We start from the raw sequence: 17,670 nt of genomic DNA on the forward strand, positions 1-17,670 counted from the left end.
CACACTGTACCGGGCTCAAATACCATCCTCAGGCAAAACACACCGCTCTTTTCTTGTCTCTCTGTTCTACGCCAACCAAGGTGACAGACACCACTACACCTGGTGAGTGGACTGTGAACGAAACTTCCCGTTCATCATTTGACCTGGAAGCTCACTCTGGAAGGCAGATTCTTTGGAATATGTGTTAGCCAATCAGGTGCTACCTCACAGGGAGAGATGCTGTTTATTTCAGCTTGGGGAAGACTCCGCGAAGGGGAAATACTTGCTAGTTTTATAAAGAAGAAACAGTCTTGCTTTCTACTCTGTTGTCCAGAAACGAGAATTAGGGTGTCTAGATGGAAAAGGCACCGAAGCGGCACTCAGCCCAGTGTGTATCCACATGCCTGTCCCCCCGGGGCCGAGACACTGGCCTCCTCTAGGGCAACCGGCGTCAGGCACAGGACCTTCGCCAGCTCACTGAGCCAGCACAGTAATGCTTCAAGTAGACGTCTCTGTACTCACCTCCCAGATGAAGAAGCCGAAGGCTCCAAGGTCTCCCGGAAGGGCCTAAGGCAGTCGAAAGCGCACTTCTTCCTTCCCCACTAGTTCATCACTGATAACAGTACTGTGTGCTTCCATATTTCCAGTTAGGAGGGATGCTGGCTTGCGTTTTTCTCTTCAAAAAAGAAAGAAGACATGTCTGGCTGAGCCAGGCTCACCTCCTGAGAGCCTTTGCTGACCTCTTTGCCCGCGTCTGGTCCCTTGCCCACTGGACTTGACACTTACTTTACACGTGGGAGACAATCTGTCCCTCAACCGCCTGAAGCCTTTGTCATTAGGAAGGGCATGCTGTCTCACGTGTGTGCTCACCTGTGGAAACCGCTTGCAGATGCTGACCTGGGGCGCTGCCTCACAGCAGACGGTCTGTACCTGTACACAACCAACTCCGTGGGGAGAGGAGTGAGCAAACTGGGCTCTGGATTGCACGGTACTCTCAGGTCAGTTGCGTGGCGCGTGCCGGAGGACTTGGCTGAGCCGTTTCACTCTGCATGTTTGTCTTTGTGAAGAAAAGACCTCGGGGCGCAGACTGACCAGTTGCCCAGAGATTAGTGACTAACAACTCAGCTTGAAATCACCCCAAACCCCTGATTCATTTCCTAGTGTCCCCTTCCCTCTTCCTCATGACCTCTGACTGGACTTGAGCCTGGTCCCCATCCCGACAGCCTTGGGTGGTACTGGCAGGCCTCATTTCCAGTCAGCCACTGCTCTGAGACCCGAATTCCCCTAAGAACACCCCTGACTTCTCCAGGCTGCGCAGTGGAAGTTTTTCTAGTTACATCTTTTGGCCCTTGGATTCAGAGTTCCTTTCTGTTGAGATCTAAGACCTATAATTGCTGCCAAAAGAAACCACCGTTTGAGATCTAGGTATCTAGTCAGTTAGGCTGCCCCCCACCCCCACCCCAATGTTTTCTCCTCTCTAATTAGTTGTTTGACATTTCGTATTTGAAAAAAAAATTTTTAATGAAAGAAATTTAGTACCGGCGTGGTTTGTCAGCCCGAAAGTTAAGGTAATATGCTCACAGCCCTGTAGGTGCCCTGCCTCCTGTGGCCACTTTCCCCAGTGTGGCAGGGAATTGTGTTGGTTCTGTCGCAAAGGGCTGGGGCTGAGCCCATGTGCCCTTCTCTCCCGCAGAGGCTTCGTGTACTGCCGCAATGAGGAGCTGGAGCCCGGGTGGGTGGCTTTTGGCAGCGGCAGTCTCCTCCACCGGCCTGTGTCCTTTGATAACAAGCCTCACTCCCTTTTCCAGGTCATTGACCAGAATACGCTTCAGGTAAGCAGAATCGGGCAGCATTGTCTTTTGGGTTTGGGATACAGCAGGTCGGCAGCAAATGCGGGCACGTCTTTCATGTACTGGATCCCTGTGGAAGGGAAGGCCTGGCCATCAGCAGAGGCAGCGCTTCAGGTGACTGAGTTTTCCTGCCTGAGCGGCCTCTTCCTCCTCTTCATCGTTTCAGTGTTGGGATTCTTCCCCAGTGTCTTGAGAGTCTCCCCCAGCCCCTGGACTGAGCACTCTCCAAGCGACTGAGACCAACAACAACAGCCACAATTTCTGTTTTTGGTGCTGCTATATCTCAGAGATACCCAAGTGGGCAGCCTCAGCATTCAGAAATCAATTTGCTCCCCGTTGACGAGACAGGCAGTCCGAAGTCCAGGTGCCTGCTCTGGGGGAAGAGGTTCTCCTCGCTCCACTGGTGGTGCCTCTTTCAGTCTCCATGTCTGATCAGGAGTGCTGAGGCCCAGTCACACACTTTAATTTGTTACCACGGATGAAAAACAACAGCCGCCTCTGAGAGACGAGATGGTGCAAGCAGATACTAGCGGTTATTTATTATTGCCATTTTGTTTTGTTTTTTCTTTTCCTGTTTACCCAATCTATTTTGGGATGGCCTGGAGGCTTTCTGCGCCCATACAAGTTTATGGTCTCAGAAACCCACAGACATGGTGCTGCTCTGTCCTGGAGGCTCACGATGAGGCAGGAGTGGCTACATGGCAGTGAGTTTGCTTTGTATTGTTGCCCTAATCAATTGGTTCCTAACAGCCGTTCAGTGGGATGGGGAGCTTTGCGATCACTTCAGAATAAAACAACCACGTGGGGGATTAAGAGGCCCCTTCGCGTTCTGTATGACAGAGCTGGCGCTACTATCCTGAAAGTACCCACTCCCCTACCATATCCTAGAGACCATTCGTTCTAGAACCTTCTGTGTTCATCTTTGTGTCCCTGGCACCCAACATCTAATGACAGCGACTACTCTTTATCAGTCCCTCCTGCTGCGGCAGGGCCAACGCAATTTCCAGACACTCCTTGTCTGGGGATGTGGCTGTGGTAGGCTCATGTTACACATCAGGCAGTTAAGGCTAGGACCACTGTAAGCGGTCCACGCGTGTATTGTTGATCAGTGAATACAACCAAGAGGTCACATCACTTGCCCAAGCCCACACAGCCGACTAGCAGAGCCAGACCTCGAGCCAGTGGTTCTCCGCTTGAGTGGAGTTGAATGGTGAGTCAGCATCTGTGGAGTGAGATCCCCGAGGGGTTCCAGGGAAGAAATGGGGTACTTCCCTTTCTTTTCCTGTCCCCCGCCCAGGCCTGGGTCCAGAAAACAGAGTTCTTCATCACTGTCTCTTCAGAGCTCGGAATAGATGCTCTGTGTTTACTGAGTGAGTAAAATGAATGAATCAAATCACCGATGCCCAATTGACTTTATTCCTCATCAGAAAAGCATTCAAATAAGAAATGTCTTCTCGTGTACTTTTTTGGGAATAGAAATGTTAAGCCTAAGAGTTAGACAGATGTCAAACTTCGGGCCTTGATCGACATTTGAAGCAATGTGTCTGCATCAGTTGCATCTATGCTGTTGTGAGAAATTGAGATTGTCCAAGACACCGCCAGGTAGGCCACTAACCAGATGGATCCAGTGGGATCCATTTGGTGCGCGCTGAGGCCAATCAGCGACTGTCACGCTGTTGACACGACAAGTTCCCAGTGTGATTACAGCAACAAAATGAGTGTTTATGTTTGAATCAGACAGAACACATCTGGAATGTGTAAAACAAAAAACTCACTGCCATCGAGTCAGTGCCGTCTCAGCACCCTGTCGGCCAGTGTAGAAATGCCCTGTGAGTTTCCGAGAAAAGAGAGTGCCTCCTTCCCCCTTGAAGCAGGGGGTGGTTTCAAACTGTGGGCCTTGTGGTTAGTGATGCGACTCATGACCACGCAGCCCGGAGCTCACTGGGAGAGCTGGAGAATGCAGAGGGTCCTTCCTGCCCCAGGAGGACGTCTGACCTCTTCTGATGGCTTTTAGTTGAGGGTTTCCAGCTCTTGACTCACCGGTTTTTAGAAAACCTCACCAGCTCTTTTTCTTCCTTCTCAGTGTCTCTTATTTTAAGCGCTCCCTGGCTGTAGAAATCCGTATGTAGCTGCACATTTAGTGGGCAATGATGCAAAACGAGCTCATTATGCTGAAATGAAGACTCTTTAGGTTTGGAAATGTGTGTCTTCGTGTCTGCTGTCAGGAACTGGTGTTTGTCTCTCCCTCCACACTGGACGTGGTGATTTCAATAATGAGCCCTTACCTGCCTCCATTTCTCTCTGATGTTGCCTTCCTTCCTTCTTCCTCATTCCTTCCCCTCTCCCTTCTTTCTGCCCTCTGCTTCATATATATATAATTTTGTCAGTAAACCTCTACCTTTTACTCCATGTTTAATTTTCCATTTTTTTTTAGCCAACTTTGAATTGGGTCTGAATGACATGCTGGGGATCTAAAGGTGAATACTATCTAGTTCATACCTCTCAAGCGTAATTAGTGGCTTTACATGTTATTTACTACAGACTTCTCAGAGAGTGCTGTTTCTCTAAAACTTTGTTTGCAGCCAATGTGAGATACAGCGTACATGCATAGCAAATTCAACATGTTAAGCAAATGCTTTTTTTCTATTTAAAATGTAATTTGAGCCTATCTCAAGAATCTTTTTATCAGTTTCCTGACAATTTTTATGTTACTGTCCACTATGTGAATGCTGATCGTTTTTGCCATATAATGTGTGTGGAGATAAAGATCTGTTTATTTTAACCAGGAAGCCTGGGGAACTGCCTCATCTTGGAATTTAACTGCCTTGATGGACTTCCTCCGAGTTCCCCTGTGACGCTGGCATTTTCCTCTCTCGCGTGTGCAGGTGTGTCAGGTGGTGCCCATGCCAGCCAATCACCTCCCTGTTGGCAGCACCATGAGCACGGTGCACCTGTCTTCAGATGGCACTTACTTCTATTGGATCTGGTCGCCCGCCAGTCTGAATGAGAAGACACCTAAGGGACATTCTGTGTTCATGGACATTTTTGAGCTCGGGGTAGGTGTAGCTCTCTTACTGTCCGTGCAGAGATGTGTTTATTTGCCTCCTTCTTAGATTGGTCTACAAAGGACCTCCGACTTAGGTCCTCGTCCCAGACTGGTGGAGGCTGTGTCGCGTGTGGTCCCTTTGGGCTTGATTGTCTTCCCTCATTTTTGCTCCAGACTGGATGAAACCTGGAGTTGTTGCCTGGGTGGCTGCATCCAAGCTTGTAAGATCCCCATCACCACCCACCAAAACAAGATGGAGAACTTCAGCTGTCTGGGCTCCGTTATGTCCACTGACCTTGGTATCCCTGGGGCAGTGGTCCTGCTAATATTTCTTATGGTTTTATTTTGTTTTAATGTTATTTTGCTTATCTTTGTGACATAGTTAAAGCCTTTATTTCTGGTTTGTAAACTCTGGCCGGGCTCTTCTGCCTCCTTTTTTTTTTTTCGGTAAGATAGAGATAGTAGCGTTTCCTGTCCTTCTGCGTGAAGAAAGCTAAAGTTAGGGCCCATGCTCAGGGCATTCCCGAGAGGAAGAGGGATGATTTGCTCACATAAAACCTCTGAGAGTCTTGGGAATTGGCCAAATCAGATATGGTTTAGGGCCAGCATGATGTGGGTTAAACACCGAAAGCTTATATCAAAACCCGCCCCCACCACCCTTGCTGATGCGCTTAGCGCTTCTAGTCAGACCTACCCTGGCAAGAGACTGGCACTTGTTTGCTGAAGAAACAGAATGGCCCGGAGACCTCCACATACGGATGTTTGAGGCATGTCTGAGGAAGAGACTTGCTCTCCGGTCCATCACCTGCAAGAGGAGTCTCCAGTAATTAGCCCCGATATCCCTTGTCCACGGAACCCCCAGGAGTGTTGGACTAGTGAAAAGGGAGCAGGCCAAAATCCCCCAGAGCTTTGAGGGGCTGTGTGTCTATATGAGGGAGTGGGTAGATGAAGCAGGACAGTCTATCTTTGTAATCATCAAAGTCATGATGGGTACGTAGGAAGCTCGCTGTTCTGGCTTCTCCCTCCTTTGTTCATTTTTGACTCTTTAATTGGTGATTTGGGTGACAGGTTACAGAGCCAGTTGGTTTTCCACTCAACAGTTCATGCACATTTTGATTGGTGACATTGGCTGCAGTCTCCACACAGTCTTCCCACGCCCTCCCTATGAGTCCCTTTCACCCTTCCTGCCTTCTCTCAGCTTTCAACTCAACAGCATCCCATCAACACAACTCTGGACAAAGGCCACCCTTTGATCTTGTGTGGTTGTTTGCTCTAAGACTCCCTGGTTTTCTCAATGTACTGTATATACTCCAGTATAAGCAGAGTTTGTTTGTTTGTTTGTTTAGAATACTTTTATTGGGGGCTCTTACATCTCTTATCACAATCCATCCATTCCTCCAGTGTGTCAAGCACATTTGTACATATGCCGTCATCATCATTTTCAAAGCATTCTCTTCCCACTTGAGCCCCTGATATCCACTCCCCATTTCTTCAGCCCCCCCTCACCCGCCCGCCCATTCTCCCTCACAAACCCTTGATAAGTTATAGATTATTTTTTCCATATCTTACATCATCCTCCGTAGCCCCTCACCCACTTTTCTGTTATTTGTTCCCCTGGGTTGATGAAGCAGAGTTTTTCAGCACATTTTTAATGCAGTTTTTGTAGTAAAATTAGGTGCCTCGGCTGATAGTCGGGTCAGCTTATACTCGAGTATATACAGTAAGTTTAAATTTTCTCCTAGCACAGTCACCTGCCCTTATGTCTTTTTCTTTTTTAGTTTTTCTTCAAAAGGAAAACCTTTTTTTAATTAAAAAAAGAAAAGAAAAATAAGGACAGACAACCAAGGCTCCCTAGACAAAATTGGAACATCTCCAAGATTTAAAAACAAGAAAAAGAAATCAGAGGCGGTGACGGCGGCAGCAGCTCACTAAAGGGACAGACACACCCTCCCAGGCCCGTCCGTCCCCTGTGAGGCTGGAGAGGGCACAGTTATAAACCAGACACAGGAGGAAACGAGGAAGAGCGCCTGGAAATGAAAATTACAAGGGTGGAAAGAGAAAAAGATGTTTTGCAGAAAGCAGGACAAACAGTTAAGGAGCAGTAAACACAGGGGGAAGATCAAAGACGTAGAGGAGGGGGAAAAAATCCCTGAAGGCTTATGATGAGTCTCCACCAGAGACAGGAAAAGCAAAGAGGAGGGTATGACCAAAGAACATGTTCAGAGCCAACGTTAGTGGGCCCACTGGGTACCTGGCACAATGAAATGAAAGCTGTGCACCCCACAACGCAGCGTCCCCAAATTTCACATAACCCCCCAGGCGTAAAGGGAGGGCTCTCTGAAACTTCCAAATGAGGAGGCTTTAGAGGAGCCCAGGAGGTTGTAATGTCGACGCTGGGTGCAAGGAGGGAACAGCACTTTCAAACCTCGGAGAGAAATGGATTTTCAGCCCAGAGGTCTGTATTCAACTCAAATACCAAGCAAGTGTTCCGTTCAGACACTTTTGGTTATGGAGTTATACAAGTATCTTCAAAAGCCCATACCTGGCAGGGAGGAAGTAGGACAACTAAAATTAGCCTCTGCCACCAACGTGGAAAACAGTGGTGGGAAGAGTCAGCTCTCAAGAAAACAACAGTTGAGTCGTTTTGTGGTGTCGGTCAAGTCAACCAGCTGTAAAACAAGTTGAGGGAGAGAATTAGACATTTGAATCACAGAGGATAGTAGAGGAGGCCCAGGACTCTGAGTGCACCTTGTAACGAGAATAAGGGCCGGGCAGTGCAAAGTGGTGAGGCTGGTGCAGGACTGGGCAGGGTTTCGCTCTGATGTGCGTACAGTGGCTATGGGTGGGAGCTGACTCCGTGGCACCCAGCAACCACGATGACACTGTGGTTATGTAAGAAACAGTCTGTGATTTCAGACTTGTCTAATGGAGGAGGATCGGAAATAATGGGATTTCTGTGAGAAGAGGAGACCCAAAGCTGGTGTGGCAATATCAGATCAGAATAATCATTGAATCTGGAGTCTCTCTTTCTGTCAATGCTTGGCATTTTCTATCATAAAAATAGTACATGAAAGAAATCATTACAGACTACTCATTTAGCAGCTTCTAAAATGCTAGCTTGGGAGGCTTCACTCAGATACTGGCTAATGCCTGTGATACTGCTATAGAACAAAACTCTGTAGCCATTGAGAAGTACGAGGTAGCTGTGCGCCTATTGAGGCAGCTTGATTTCCAAGCTACATTGTGAAGTGCAAAAAGCCACGCTGAAAACACTCTATATGTGCACCAGCTGGGTGCCAAAAGTTGGGCTGGGGAGGCATGCTTTCTAAAAGTGTCCTTCTGCGTTAACAACTTTTGCCTTCCGACAGATCATTCACTATAGCACACACACACAGTGGGTATCCCAGCTTGGCAGAAACATAACTCCCTTGTTTGTGCCCCTCCTCCAGTCCCTGCCCATTTCTTTGTCTAGGAAGACCCACGGGATGCTGGTCCAGAGATGGCCATGGCTTAGACCAAGAGGGGAGCGGTGGGAGCCAGGAAGGAAGGGGGCGTCACCGCTCAGTCTGTGCCGCTCCTTACTCTACTTTCTTGTCCTTTCCAAATCCGTAGCTTTTTGACTCAGAATTGCTTCTTTGCTAAAGTTGATTTCTAGTCGGTTGTGTCCCAAACCTCACAACTGCTTGATTTGTATCGGCGCTGTACGGGTTTCATGTTCAAAGTATTGGAACACAGCAACATAGTGATCGTTTTTGTTTTCTTTGTTTGTTTTTACATTACCCATCGATTTTCTCAGAGCATCAGATTGGGTCCTACTTTTAAATGTCAAGCTTAAATTGATTGATTTTTACCTTGGCTGCTCTTAGAATGGTTCTATTTAGACTCTTAGTGACACGAATTGGACCGTGCTTGTTGAAGATTAGGAGGCTGGGGGTCAAACGATGTGGTAAAAGGTGACAGTGTTGAATTTGAGGTGACAGTTAGATAGTCGAGCAGAAATGGGGTGGAGTGGGGTCAGGGTGGCTGTTAGGAAAGTGAAACTCGATCTTAGTACCAAGATGGTCTAGTAACCGGAATGTCCCCTTTACCACAGAGAGGTGGTAGTCGAATTTGCGGGAGGACAGTGGTTTGCTTATTCAGTGAGGCACTGGCTTTATTGCGCGCCTACCACGCGCTGAACAAGACTGGCAGAATTCTTGGCCTCAGGGAGCTGGGAGAGGGCAGGGTAAGTGAGGGTGGCGGGGCAAACAAGAAATGGATTAGTGAGATCATTTCAGAGCATTAGTGCTGAGTGAGCAGGGCACAAAACAGGGTGATGTAAAGCAGTGTGACTTGGGGGGGACGAAGCGTCTTCTTTAGTAAGAAGGGTGGTAATCTGGAAAGGCTTCTCTGAGTGGGTGACGTTCTACTGGGGGCCTGAGTGATGGGGCAGAGTACTCCAGACAGAAGCCCGAGACACCAGAGGCTACGTATGAATCCTGGGAAGACTTTCACCTAGCAGGTAGAGCTGTGGAACCAGCAAAGGCGAGAGAGAGAGAGCAGGAGGCAGGGACTGTGTTGGCTTCACACACCAGTACAGACCAAACATTAAAAGGACAGGAGCCAAGATTAGGCTCTCCCATTAAGAATCCCAAGAATGCTGGTAGCCATGGCCCCGCATCCAGTGAATCCGAGAAGAGACTGATGGCGTGGGTTTTGGAATTCCAGATTACCAAGAACATCCACTCACTAGAGAGTGCTAAGTGCAGAGACCCAACTGTTACAGGGTTAAGAACCTGGGAGTGAGGAAATGGCCTCTGTACTTTTGGACTCTCTGGGAAACTCCTTTCCTTAGCTCGTGTATTAGGTTCACCTATGGGGAAATTGCCTGGCTGGGCTCCTGAATTTCCCTCCTTTTCCCCTGGCCGCTTCTCTGTCACCCACCTGGAATTCTGGAACCCTTTGCTTTCTAGTTGCTAGCTAAGACTTGCAGCTTCACCCTCCTGTTTGCTCCCCTCTGCCTGCCCCACAGCTGCAGGCCACCCCTTCCTTCCTCTGCCAGTGAGACCAGTTGCCGAGACTCCAGCCTGGTCCAGGAATCCAGACTGTAGAAGGGCCCAGGAATTCAGAGGCTGCATGAGATGAGAGTTGAGACTGGGACAGGGAATCAAAGTGAGGAAAGAGAAGGTATTTTCGTTTGAGATCTGTGGATATTTGAAACCAAAGAGCATGAAGTCTGTAGGGACAGGGAGGCATTGATGGTGGAGAGGCAGCGGGAGCATTTAGAGAGGAAGTAGAAGATGGGGTCAGAGGCAGAGCGGCAGGGGTGAGCTTAAATAAGACAAGGTGGAATGCTTCTTAGCAGAGCAAATGAGCCAAAGATTCTTGAGTTAGGAGAGAGAGGTTTGGGAGAGCTTACGGTGAGTAAAGGCAACATGTTCTTCTTCGAATCACATTCACAATCGGTGAAGGAATTTTGGAATCTCTATGCTGGAGGCTCTCACGCCGAGGAATAACCAGGTGATGAACCAAGAGTTGCCGAGCACCAGCCAGGAAGGAGCCCACCAGGTGAAGGCAGCCTGTGCTCTGTGTCCCAGCTGCTAGGGTTAAAGTTAACCTTTGCTGATGCCGTGTTTGCACTTGCCCCGTCATTGTCTCCTCATCCTCCCAGGGGTACTTCAGAGTCGATGAAAACTGGTTTGTTTTCCTCTCGCCTTCATTGTACCTGCCAGAGGTTTGCAATCAGTGAGTGCCTGCCTGTGTGAACGAGAACTTTCCATCAGGCACTTTGTAGAATCTATTAAACTTGACTTACCGTGCTTAGACTGGGTCATTCGTGCGGGGCCGGGCCCCTGCCTAGCCTGCGGTGGTTTCTGAGGAGCCTTGCGTTGTGAGGCCCAGAGCTCTTCAGGCGCTGGCTTTCCAATGGTTTTGAACCGCCTGATCCCAATCGGAGATTCCCTAGCTACATGGAAGGCAGTACCAACTAAGGACCTTTTTTCCCCCCTTCTCTCCACATTAGATTGAAAATGGTGTGTTTGTAGCCAACCCCCTGCAGGAGCGCACAATTCTGATGCGAAAAGAGGGCGAGTCTGCCAAGAGCATTAATGAAATGCTTCTGAGCAGGCTGTCCCGGTATCGCGCCTCCCCCTCGGCCACGCTGGCCGCCCTGACGGGCTCCACCATCTCCAACACTCTGAAAGAGGATCAAGCAGGTAAGCCGGCGGCTCTTGCCAGATCTGTGTGCCGTTTATGGCGCACTTACTATGTGCCCCACAGAGCTCTCTGCATCGGTCATCCCGTCGTCTCCCAAGTCATTGCCCCCCTTTCCCTTCCAAGCTAACACACATTGTGGGCTCTGTCATCTGACATAGTGAACACTCTTTAACTGTCAGTGCCCCTCACCATCCCTGTTAGGACAAAGGAGTTGCCTTCATGGTTAGAAGACGCATCCTGCATGTCAAAAACCCGACCTTTAGAACCGTCTCCACTCAACACAGCCTTGAGCACGCAAGCCAGAGTCACATCATCTGCAGCCGGCATTTCTCCCTCTTTCAATGTACCACTCAGGGTTTGTCACTGAACATTTTACAGGAGACAGATTTGCAAAAGCAAAACAAAAAGTTAAGTAAATAAGTGAATGCAATAGACAAAGGCCTATGCAGAGCAGTCTTGCTCCCCGCATCCTGGGTATTCCAAATTCTGCCCCTACCCAGCACCCGGGGGCTCTGGGGACCCTGTGGGGTAAGCGTTGGGCGGTCAGCTCCTCATTTCCCCCCAGCCTGCCCTATCCTAACCCTAAGAAACTATACGCCCAGTTACGGTCTGAATTTAGTATGCATTGAATACATTTAATGTAATTTCATATTCTAATCCCTTTACCATCTGAAAAGCTAAGAAGGGAAAATGTTCGTGGTCCATTTATTAGGAGGCTCCCAAATCAAGCCCACGTGAGAATTTCAGGGTCATATTTGACTTCTCCAGGCCTCTGTGGTAGCAAATATAAGCAAATTATTGTTCACAATAATCATCACTTAGGTTAGTGGATAGCTTGGCGGCCAGGAAGTATTTGGTAGAGGATGGCCATTTACTTCCGCAAAGGGAATGTTTTTTAACAAGATCAAGGGTTGACTTGGAATTGTTCCCTTGGGAGAAAATGACGTTCTACCCTGAGTGGTAGAAATAGTTATAGAATGTATACTGGTTAAAAAAATCTGGGTGATATCAAAAAGGATCTCTGAAGGCAAAGGTATATTTAGAATTCTGTGGAAACTGGTATCTGTTTTCTAGACCAGTGATCTCATTGTGCTCTCATTCTCATGTAGTCACGTAACGTGGTGATCTTACGTAAAATGTACCAGCTCTTGGATAAGTGAACGTTGTGAAAATGCATTAAGCATACGCAGGGACCAGAACTTTTCAGCTTTTCCATCTTAAAATAAATCAGTACTTACTACCATGTTACTAGGAGTATATCTATGTTTTAGTCTTAGTTAACACAAAACTGTCGATTTTAAAATCATTGTTCTCTTGCCCTTTTAATTTGGGTTCCTTACCTACGGAAGTGGATTTATGTTACAGAATTTAGGTCCTGAATGAGGAATAGTCGGCAGGGGCGGTGGGTGGGGAGAAGGGGGCACAGGGAACTTTTTAGATCAAGAGGGTTTGATTTCTCGCTTATCAATTTCCCAATTTCAGAAATGCCCTCTGATGACGCTTTGACATTGATCTGGGCCGTGTTGTATTTGCTAGCTAGACAGCTTCCTAAGGAAGACACAATAACTGTGTCCCTGCCTTCCCTTTGACTTCACCAATCCTTACTAGGCAAGTGCAGAGAGCAATCCTTACATGTCCTCCTGTCTCAAAGTACACTGACTGCCTCTTGATTGGAAACTCTTTTCTCCCCAACGATAGCGTGAGCCCACCAAGGAAGCGACAGCATCTGCACAGTGGGGTGTTGGCAGCCAGGCAGGGACACAGTTACTTGGTGCTATCACTGTGACTTCTTGCAGGCCGCACTTTTGACCAGTTTCACATCACAGCTGTTTGTGATGCAAGTCGTCTCACTGACCTGTCAGAAATTGGTAGAAAGACCTTCATGGAACATAAATTTCCCGGGTGAACACAAACCCCAGGGCTCTTCCTTTCCATCGAGCTTGAGTCCCTGCGAGGACTGGTTCTGTGAACAGTTTTGGGGAGACCTTTCAGAGCACGTGTATGCCGCCTAGCAGGGTGATTAGGGTCAGGCTGCAGAACCAGGACACCAGTAAGTTTGCCTTAGCTTTCCACCACGCTGTTTACCTCATCTGGGCATGCATGCCTGTGTTTTAATTTGGTGGCCCCCTCCTTACACCCTAGTCTGTGTGAGCCACCAGATTAATCCGCGTATCAAATATTTCTGCACTCAGCATCTTCATTCCTTTTCCCAGCAAACACTAGCTGTGGGTTACCCCTAAAGATGCTTCGGAAGACGCCCATCTACACCTGTGGCACCTACTTGGTGATGCTGGTCCCACCGCCAGGGGGCTCAGGCAGCTCTGCCACCCGCTCTCTCTTTGGTGGAGCAAGTGGTTTATCATCCTTAAAAAGTAAGTGACCTTTATTTGTGGCGCCTTCCCCTGGTTGTGGCAAACTCTGCAATGGAATATGTCTAGTTCTTTCAGAGGACAACCCCAAATAGTTATGTATTTACAGGGCACAGGGAGAGACAAAAATGTCACTGTCAACAGATGCCGCATATGGGTACTTTTGAATCTTGGCATTCTGCAGCATTACTAGACACAGAGAAAGATGAGGCTGTCTGCTCCTGTACAGTTTATCGCCCTGGAAACCCGAGATAAGAAGTCACTATGAGTCAGAATGGATTTGATGGCAGTAGGTTAGGATTTTTGGTTTAGCCCCCTTTTTACAACAATGCATTTCATTTACAGCCATTAATGAGTTTTCACACATATTTTGTTCTTTTTGGTTTAACATTTGTATCTGCATCCCTCAGATGGAAACATTTCACATTAAAAAAAATGTCCAACCTTCGCCAGATGGTAGTTGGCTCCATTTTCTTCCCACTCCTCCCTCCTCCTCCTCTCTCACCTCTGACTGCTGTGAACCACTGCTGTGGCCCTAGAACTCACCAAAGTTCCGGTCGTGTCTTTCACGGTGGTGGGGACAGTTCAGTCCAAAGTCTGAAGGTCAGGCAGAAGCCAGCCAGATCCCAGGGCTAGAGGACGCACGCTCCTCCTGGCTCTCGCCAGGGATGAGCTTACCCCCGTGCTTCTCAGCGAGCCCATGGACGGCCCTGCAGGGAATCTTCTTCCCAGTGACGCAATGGTGAATCCCATCACTATAGGAGTAGCTACATGCACCTCCACCTTCTTCTGAAGCCCATGCAGGGAAAGGTCATTTGGTAGGAGTTACATGGTGCAATTAGATTTCACCCAAAAGTATTTATCTCTTGCCTACCCCAGGACTGTGTCTTACTTACACACGTAGGACCTGGGAGCCTCAGCGAGATGTTTCCAGTGGGCACTGGCCTCCTATTCACCTTAATGAGCAGGCCTTTCCCCAGCCCACTCCAGAAACTGTGTTCTTTCTCCTCTCAGCAGTAGCATATAGTTCCTTCCATCCACGGTAAGGAACAGTCACTAAGACAACCATTAAACAGAGTGTTGTCTGCCTCACACCTGCTACTAAGGTGAGAACTCAGTCTCGTCTCCCTCCTGTTTGTTAGCCGATAATGCCCTCCACAATAGGATCACAGCCCCAGCCTTATGAAATATAGAATTTTTATAACTCACATAAGGGGGAAGAGCTGGAAGGGGTGTGTTAATCCAGTATAGCTCCTATCTCATTGCATATAGTTACCACATTTTCTTATTCAGTCATCTGTTGATGGGCATTTGGATTGTTTCCACTTTGGGCCTTGTGAACGGTGCTGCTGACATGGGCAGGTATGAAATTCCCATGCACCTCTTGGAGGGGCGGTGCAGGCTCACACGGCAGCCCCCCTTTAGCCGCCTGAGCAGTGGCTAAGCTGTGTTCTGAAGCGGCTGCGCTGCAGTCTTTTGCACGACCACCGGCAGTGGGTGAGGGTTTCCTCGCCCTGCCACCGCTTGTTCTCATCGGTCTGTGAGTCAAAAGATCAGCAACTGGTAGTGGGTGGGAAATGCCATCTCACTGCAATTTCCATTTCCGTTTCCTTGGCAATTTAATGATGTTGAGCACCTTTTCTTTTGCTTATTCATATATCCTCTTCAGAGAAATGTCTAGTCCTTTCCCCATTTAAAAAATTTGTGTTATTTGGTGTGGTTTTTTTTCCCCTTGACCGTTAGCCTTCTCAAACACTCTAAACCCATTCATTTATTTTTGCAAATGCTGGTCTTCAAGGCCAACTTCGGTCTCCTTGGCACGGCCTTTCCCTCCAATAGGATTGACCCCTGTGACTAGAGCATGGTACCCTTCTTTCGTGAGGTGATAGCTTATGCAGCAGTCTGTTTTCAGGCCGACCCCTTAGAAAACACTCCGTCCCTGCGGAGCCCTGTCCCACAGTTGGTTCCTGCAAGGGAAGGCTGAGCGCTTGCCTTCAGAGGGTCATCATCTAGCTGGGAGAATTAAGGTGGGACGAAGAAACAAGTAGACAACACCACACACTAGACAACAGTCACGCTGCCGAAGCAGAGAAAGACAAGGCTCACTGCGGAAAGAGGTAACTTCATGAGGAAAGGAAACACTTCGACTTCTTGGGTTTCAGTTGTGAAAGAAGGGCGTGGCCTAGAGGGACCAAGTCAGTCACATACACACACACACACACACACACACACACACCTTAAACAAAATTCTTAGAAGACCAATCTGTTGATGCAAAGGATGGAAGAAGCAGAAGAGAGAAAAGACGCAGTTCAGTTCGGGTTAGAACTCAGGTCAGGAGTGCTAAGGGCGTAGATGACTAGAGCAGTGGGAATAAGAAACAACAGCCCCGGAGGCACAGGATCGGGGTCACTGAGAAAGAGGCAAACCCTCGAGGAGATGGGTTGATACAGCGGGTGCAATAGCGGGCTCAAACGTCACAGCAGTTGTGGGCATGGCGCAGGCCCCGGTCTGTGCCGGGTGGTGCTGTGCACACAAGTCTATTTGTTGACACCTAGCCACAACCACCACATTCACTGTGAGGCTGGGAGTTCACGTCACTGTACAAACAAGGAAACCGGGACTCCCGAGAGGTGGAATGACTTGAGCCCTGGTTGCCCATCGGTGGTTGATGGGCATTGAGACGCAGAGACCCGCAGCCCGGGCTCTTCCTGCCTGCACCATCCTGCGAGGAGGGCAGGCCTCAAGGGGCCCCAAGTTTTAGAGCCACGAGTGTGCTTGAGTGCCCATGGACCTTGATGAAGCACCAACTAGACACAAAGTATTTCCTGTGAGTGCGTTCACTCTGCAGTGCTACTAGTCACCATCCTGCCAGCAGTTCCCGCTCTGAGAACCTATACTGAGAAGCCCTTCATTCAAAAGCTGCTCTTGTTCGCAACGTTAAAAAATATACTGTCCACTGTTAAATTTAGGGAGCTATTTTACCGATGATTTCTCCGTTCTCATTGCTCACCACCAACAGCATCCGTGATTTATAGGTATGGTATTTTTTTCCCAATGGGAAGCTTGTTCCGAGGGTAGAGTTTGACTTTGAAGGGTAGAAGGACCGTCCTCTTACGGATCACTAAGCAACTGAACGTTTGTTTCCATAGTCCTAGCCTCTAGCTTGGTGTATAACATTTCGGACGGTCAGTTCACAAGTCGTGCCGATCTCATCGATGCTCCTGGAAGCTCACTGGGACGTGGTGCTCTGGTACCAGGCTTGGGTAAGGAACGAATGCATGCATTTCCTTGGAAAATTCTACCTTGTAGCAATTTCTTGTGAAAATTGTTTGCCAATTTCCCTCAGCATCCTAGTTCCTTTGAAATCCCTTCTTCTTCTTCTCTTTTTAATCTACTGCTGTTTAATTTTCTGAGCATCCCTATAAGAAATTGCCATATGTGAAACTCCCCCAGAGAAAGTGCTTTTGAGGCAGTTGTGCATGGTGTTGTGTAATGCCAACACTAACAAATTCTTCTCAAAGTACATACCAGAAGAAAAAAAAAAGTTATTCTGAGGACCTGGCATGCTTCTTATTGTTAGACTGTTAAGTATTGGAATTTTTTTCTCCTTTTGCTTTAGCTGCTAGGAAGCTCATATTTATGTTTTTTTAAAAATTTTATTAGGGGCTCATACAACTCTTATCTCAATCCATGCATTTACATACATCAATTGTTTAAAGCACATCTGTACATTCTTTGCATATTTATGTTTTGGGCTCAGATACTAAAACTTTGATTGTGTGTTGTTAGCTTGTCCTGTGGTACTTGAAGCTTTTTGGGGTAGGGGTGGGTGTTTAAGGTTTTGTGATTTGGGTGAAAAGTTACAGGATAAGTCAGTTTTCCAGTCAACAATTCATACACATTTTGTTTCATGATATTGATTGCAATCCCCACAATGTGACTTCCTTTATTTCAGTTCCTTTCTCTCTTTTGCCATGTTTTTTTTTTTAACAATGCCATCCCATCATGCCTTCTGAACTTTGCCCTTGGGCAGAGCTGTCTTTTAGGTTGGGAATGATTGATCTAAGAAGTGCCTCTAACCCTAATGGTATTGTTCATAGAACAGACCTGCCTATTGCTTGGTTGAAAGGTGAGCCCAGGGGATGAGTTCCATTCTAGGTCCAAGGGCCATAGCCTTTGGGATTCCACCCATTTCTATTTGACCAGTGAACCTGGCCTTTTTCATGATTT

At 47.9% G+C, this 17,670-nt stretch overlaps 1 protein-coding gene across 5 annotated transcripts in view; it reads left to right on the plus strand.

Moving 5' to 3' along the window:
* Window positions 1-17,670, plus strand: part of HECTD4 (HECT domain E3 ubiquitin protein ligase 4) — a 181,802-nt gene that overhangs the window by 79,602 nt on the left and 84,530 nt on the right. For all 5 annotated transcript variants that reach the window (XM_075534534.1, XM_075534535.1, XM_075534536.1 and 2 more), the window contains exons 5-10: window positions 869-977; window positions 1,673-1,811; window positions 4,715-4,885; window positions 10,877-11,069; window positions 13,284-13,442; window positions 16,590-16,703. In XM_075534534.1, the coding sequence (XP_075390649.1) occupies window positions 869-977; window positions 1,673-1,811; window positions 4,715-4,885; window positions 10,877-11,069; window positions 13,284-13,442; window positions 16,590-16,703 (885 nt within the window). The remainder of the gene's footprint in view (window positions 1-868; window positions 978-1,672; window positions 1,812-4,714; window positions 4,886-10,876; window positions 11,070-13,283; window positions 13,443-16,589; window positions 16,704-17,670) is intronic.

Source organism: Tenrec ecaudatus, chromosome 16 (assembly GCF_050624435.1).
Source record: "Tenrec ecaudatus isolate mTenEca1 chromosome 16, mTenEca1.hap1, whole genome shotgun sequence".
Lineage (NCBI taxonomy): Eukaryota > Metazoa > Chordata > Mammalia > Afrosoricida > Tenrecidae > Tenrec > Tenrec ecaudatus.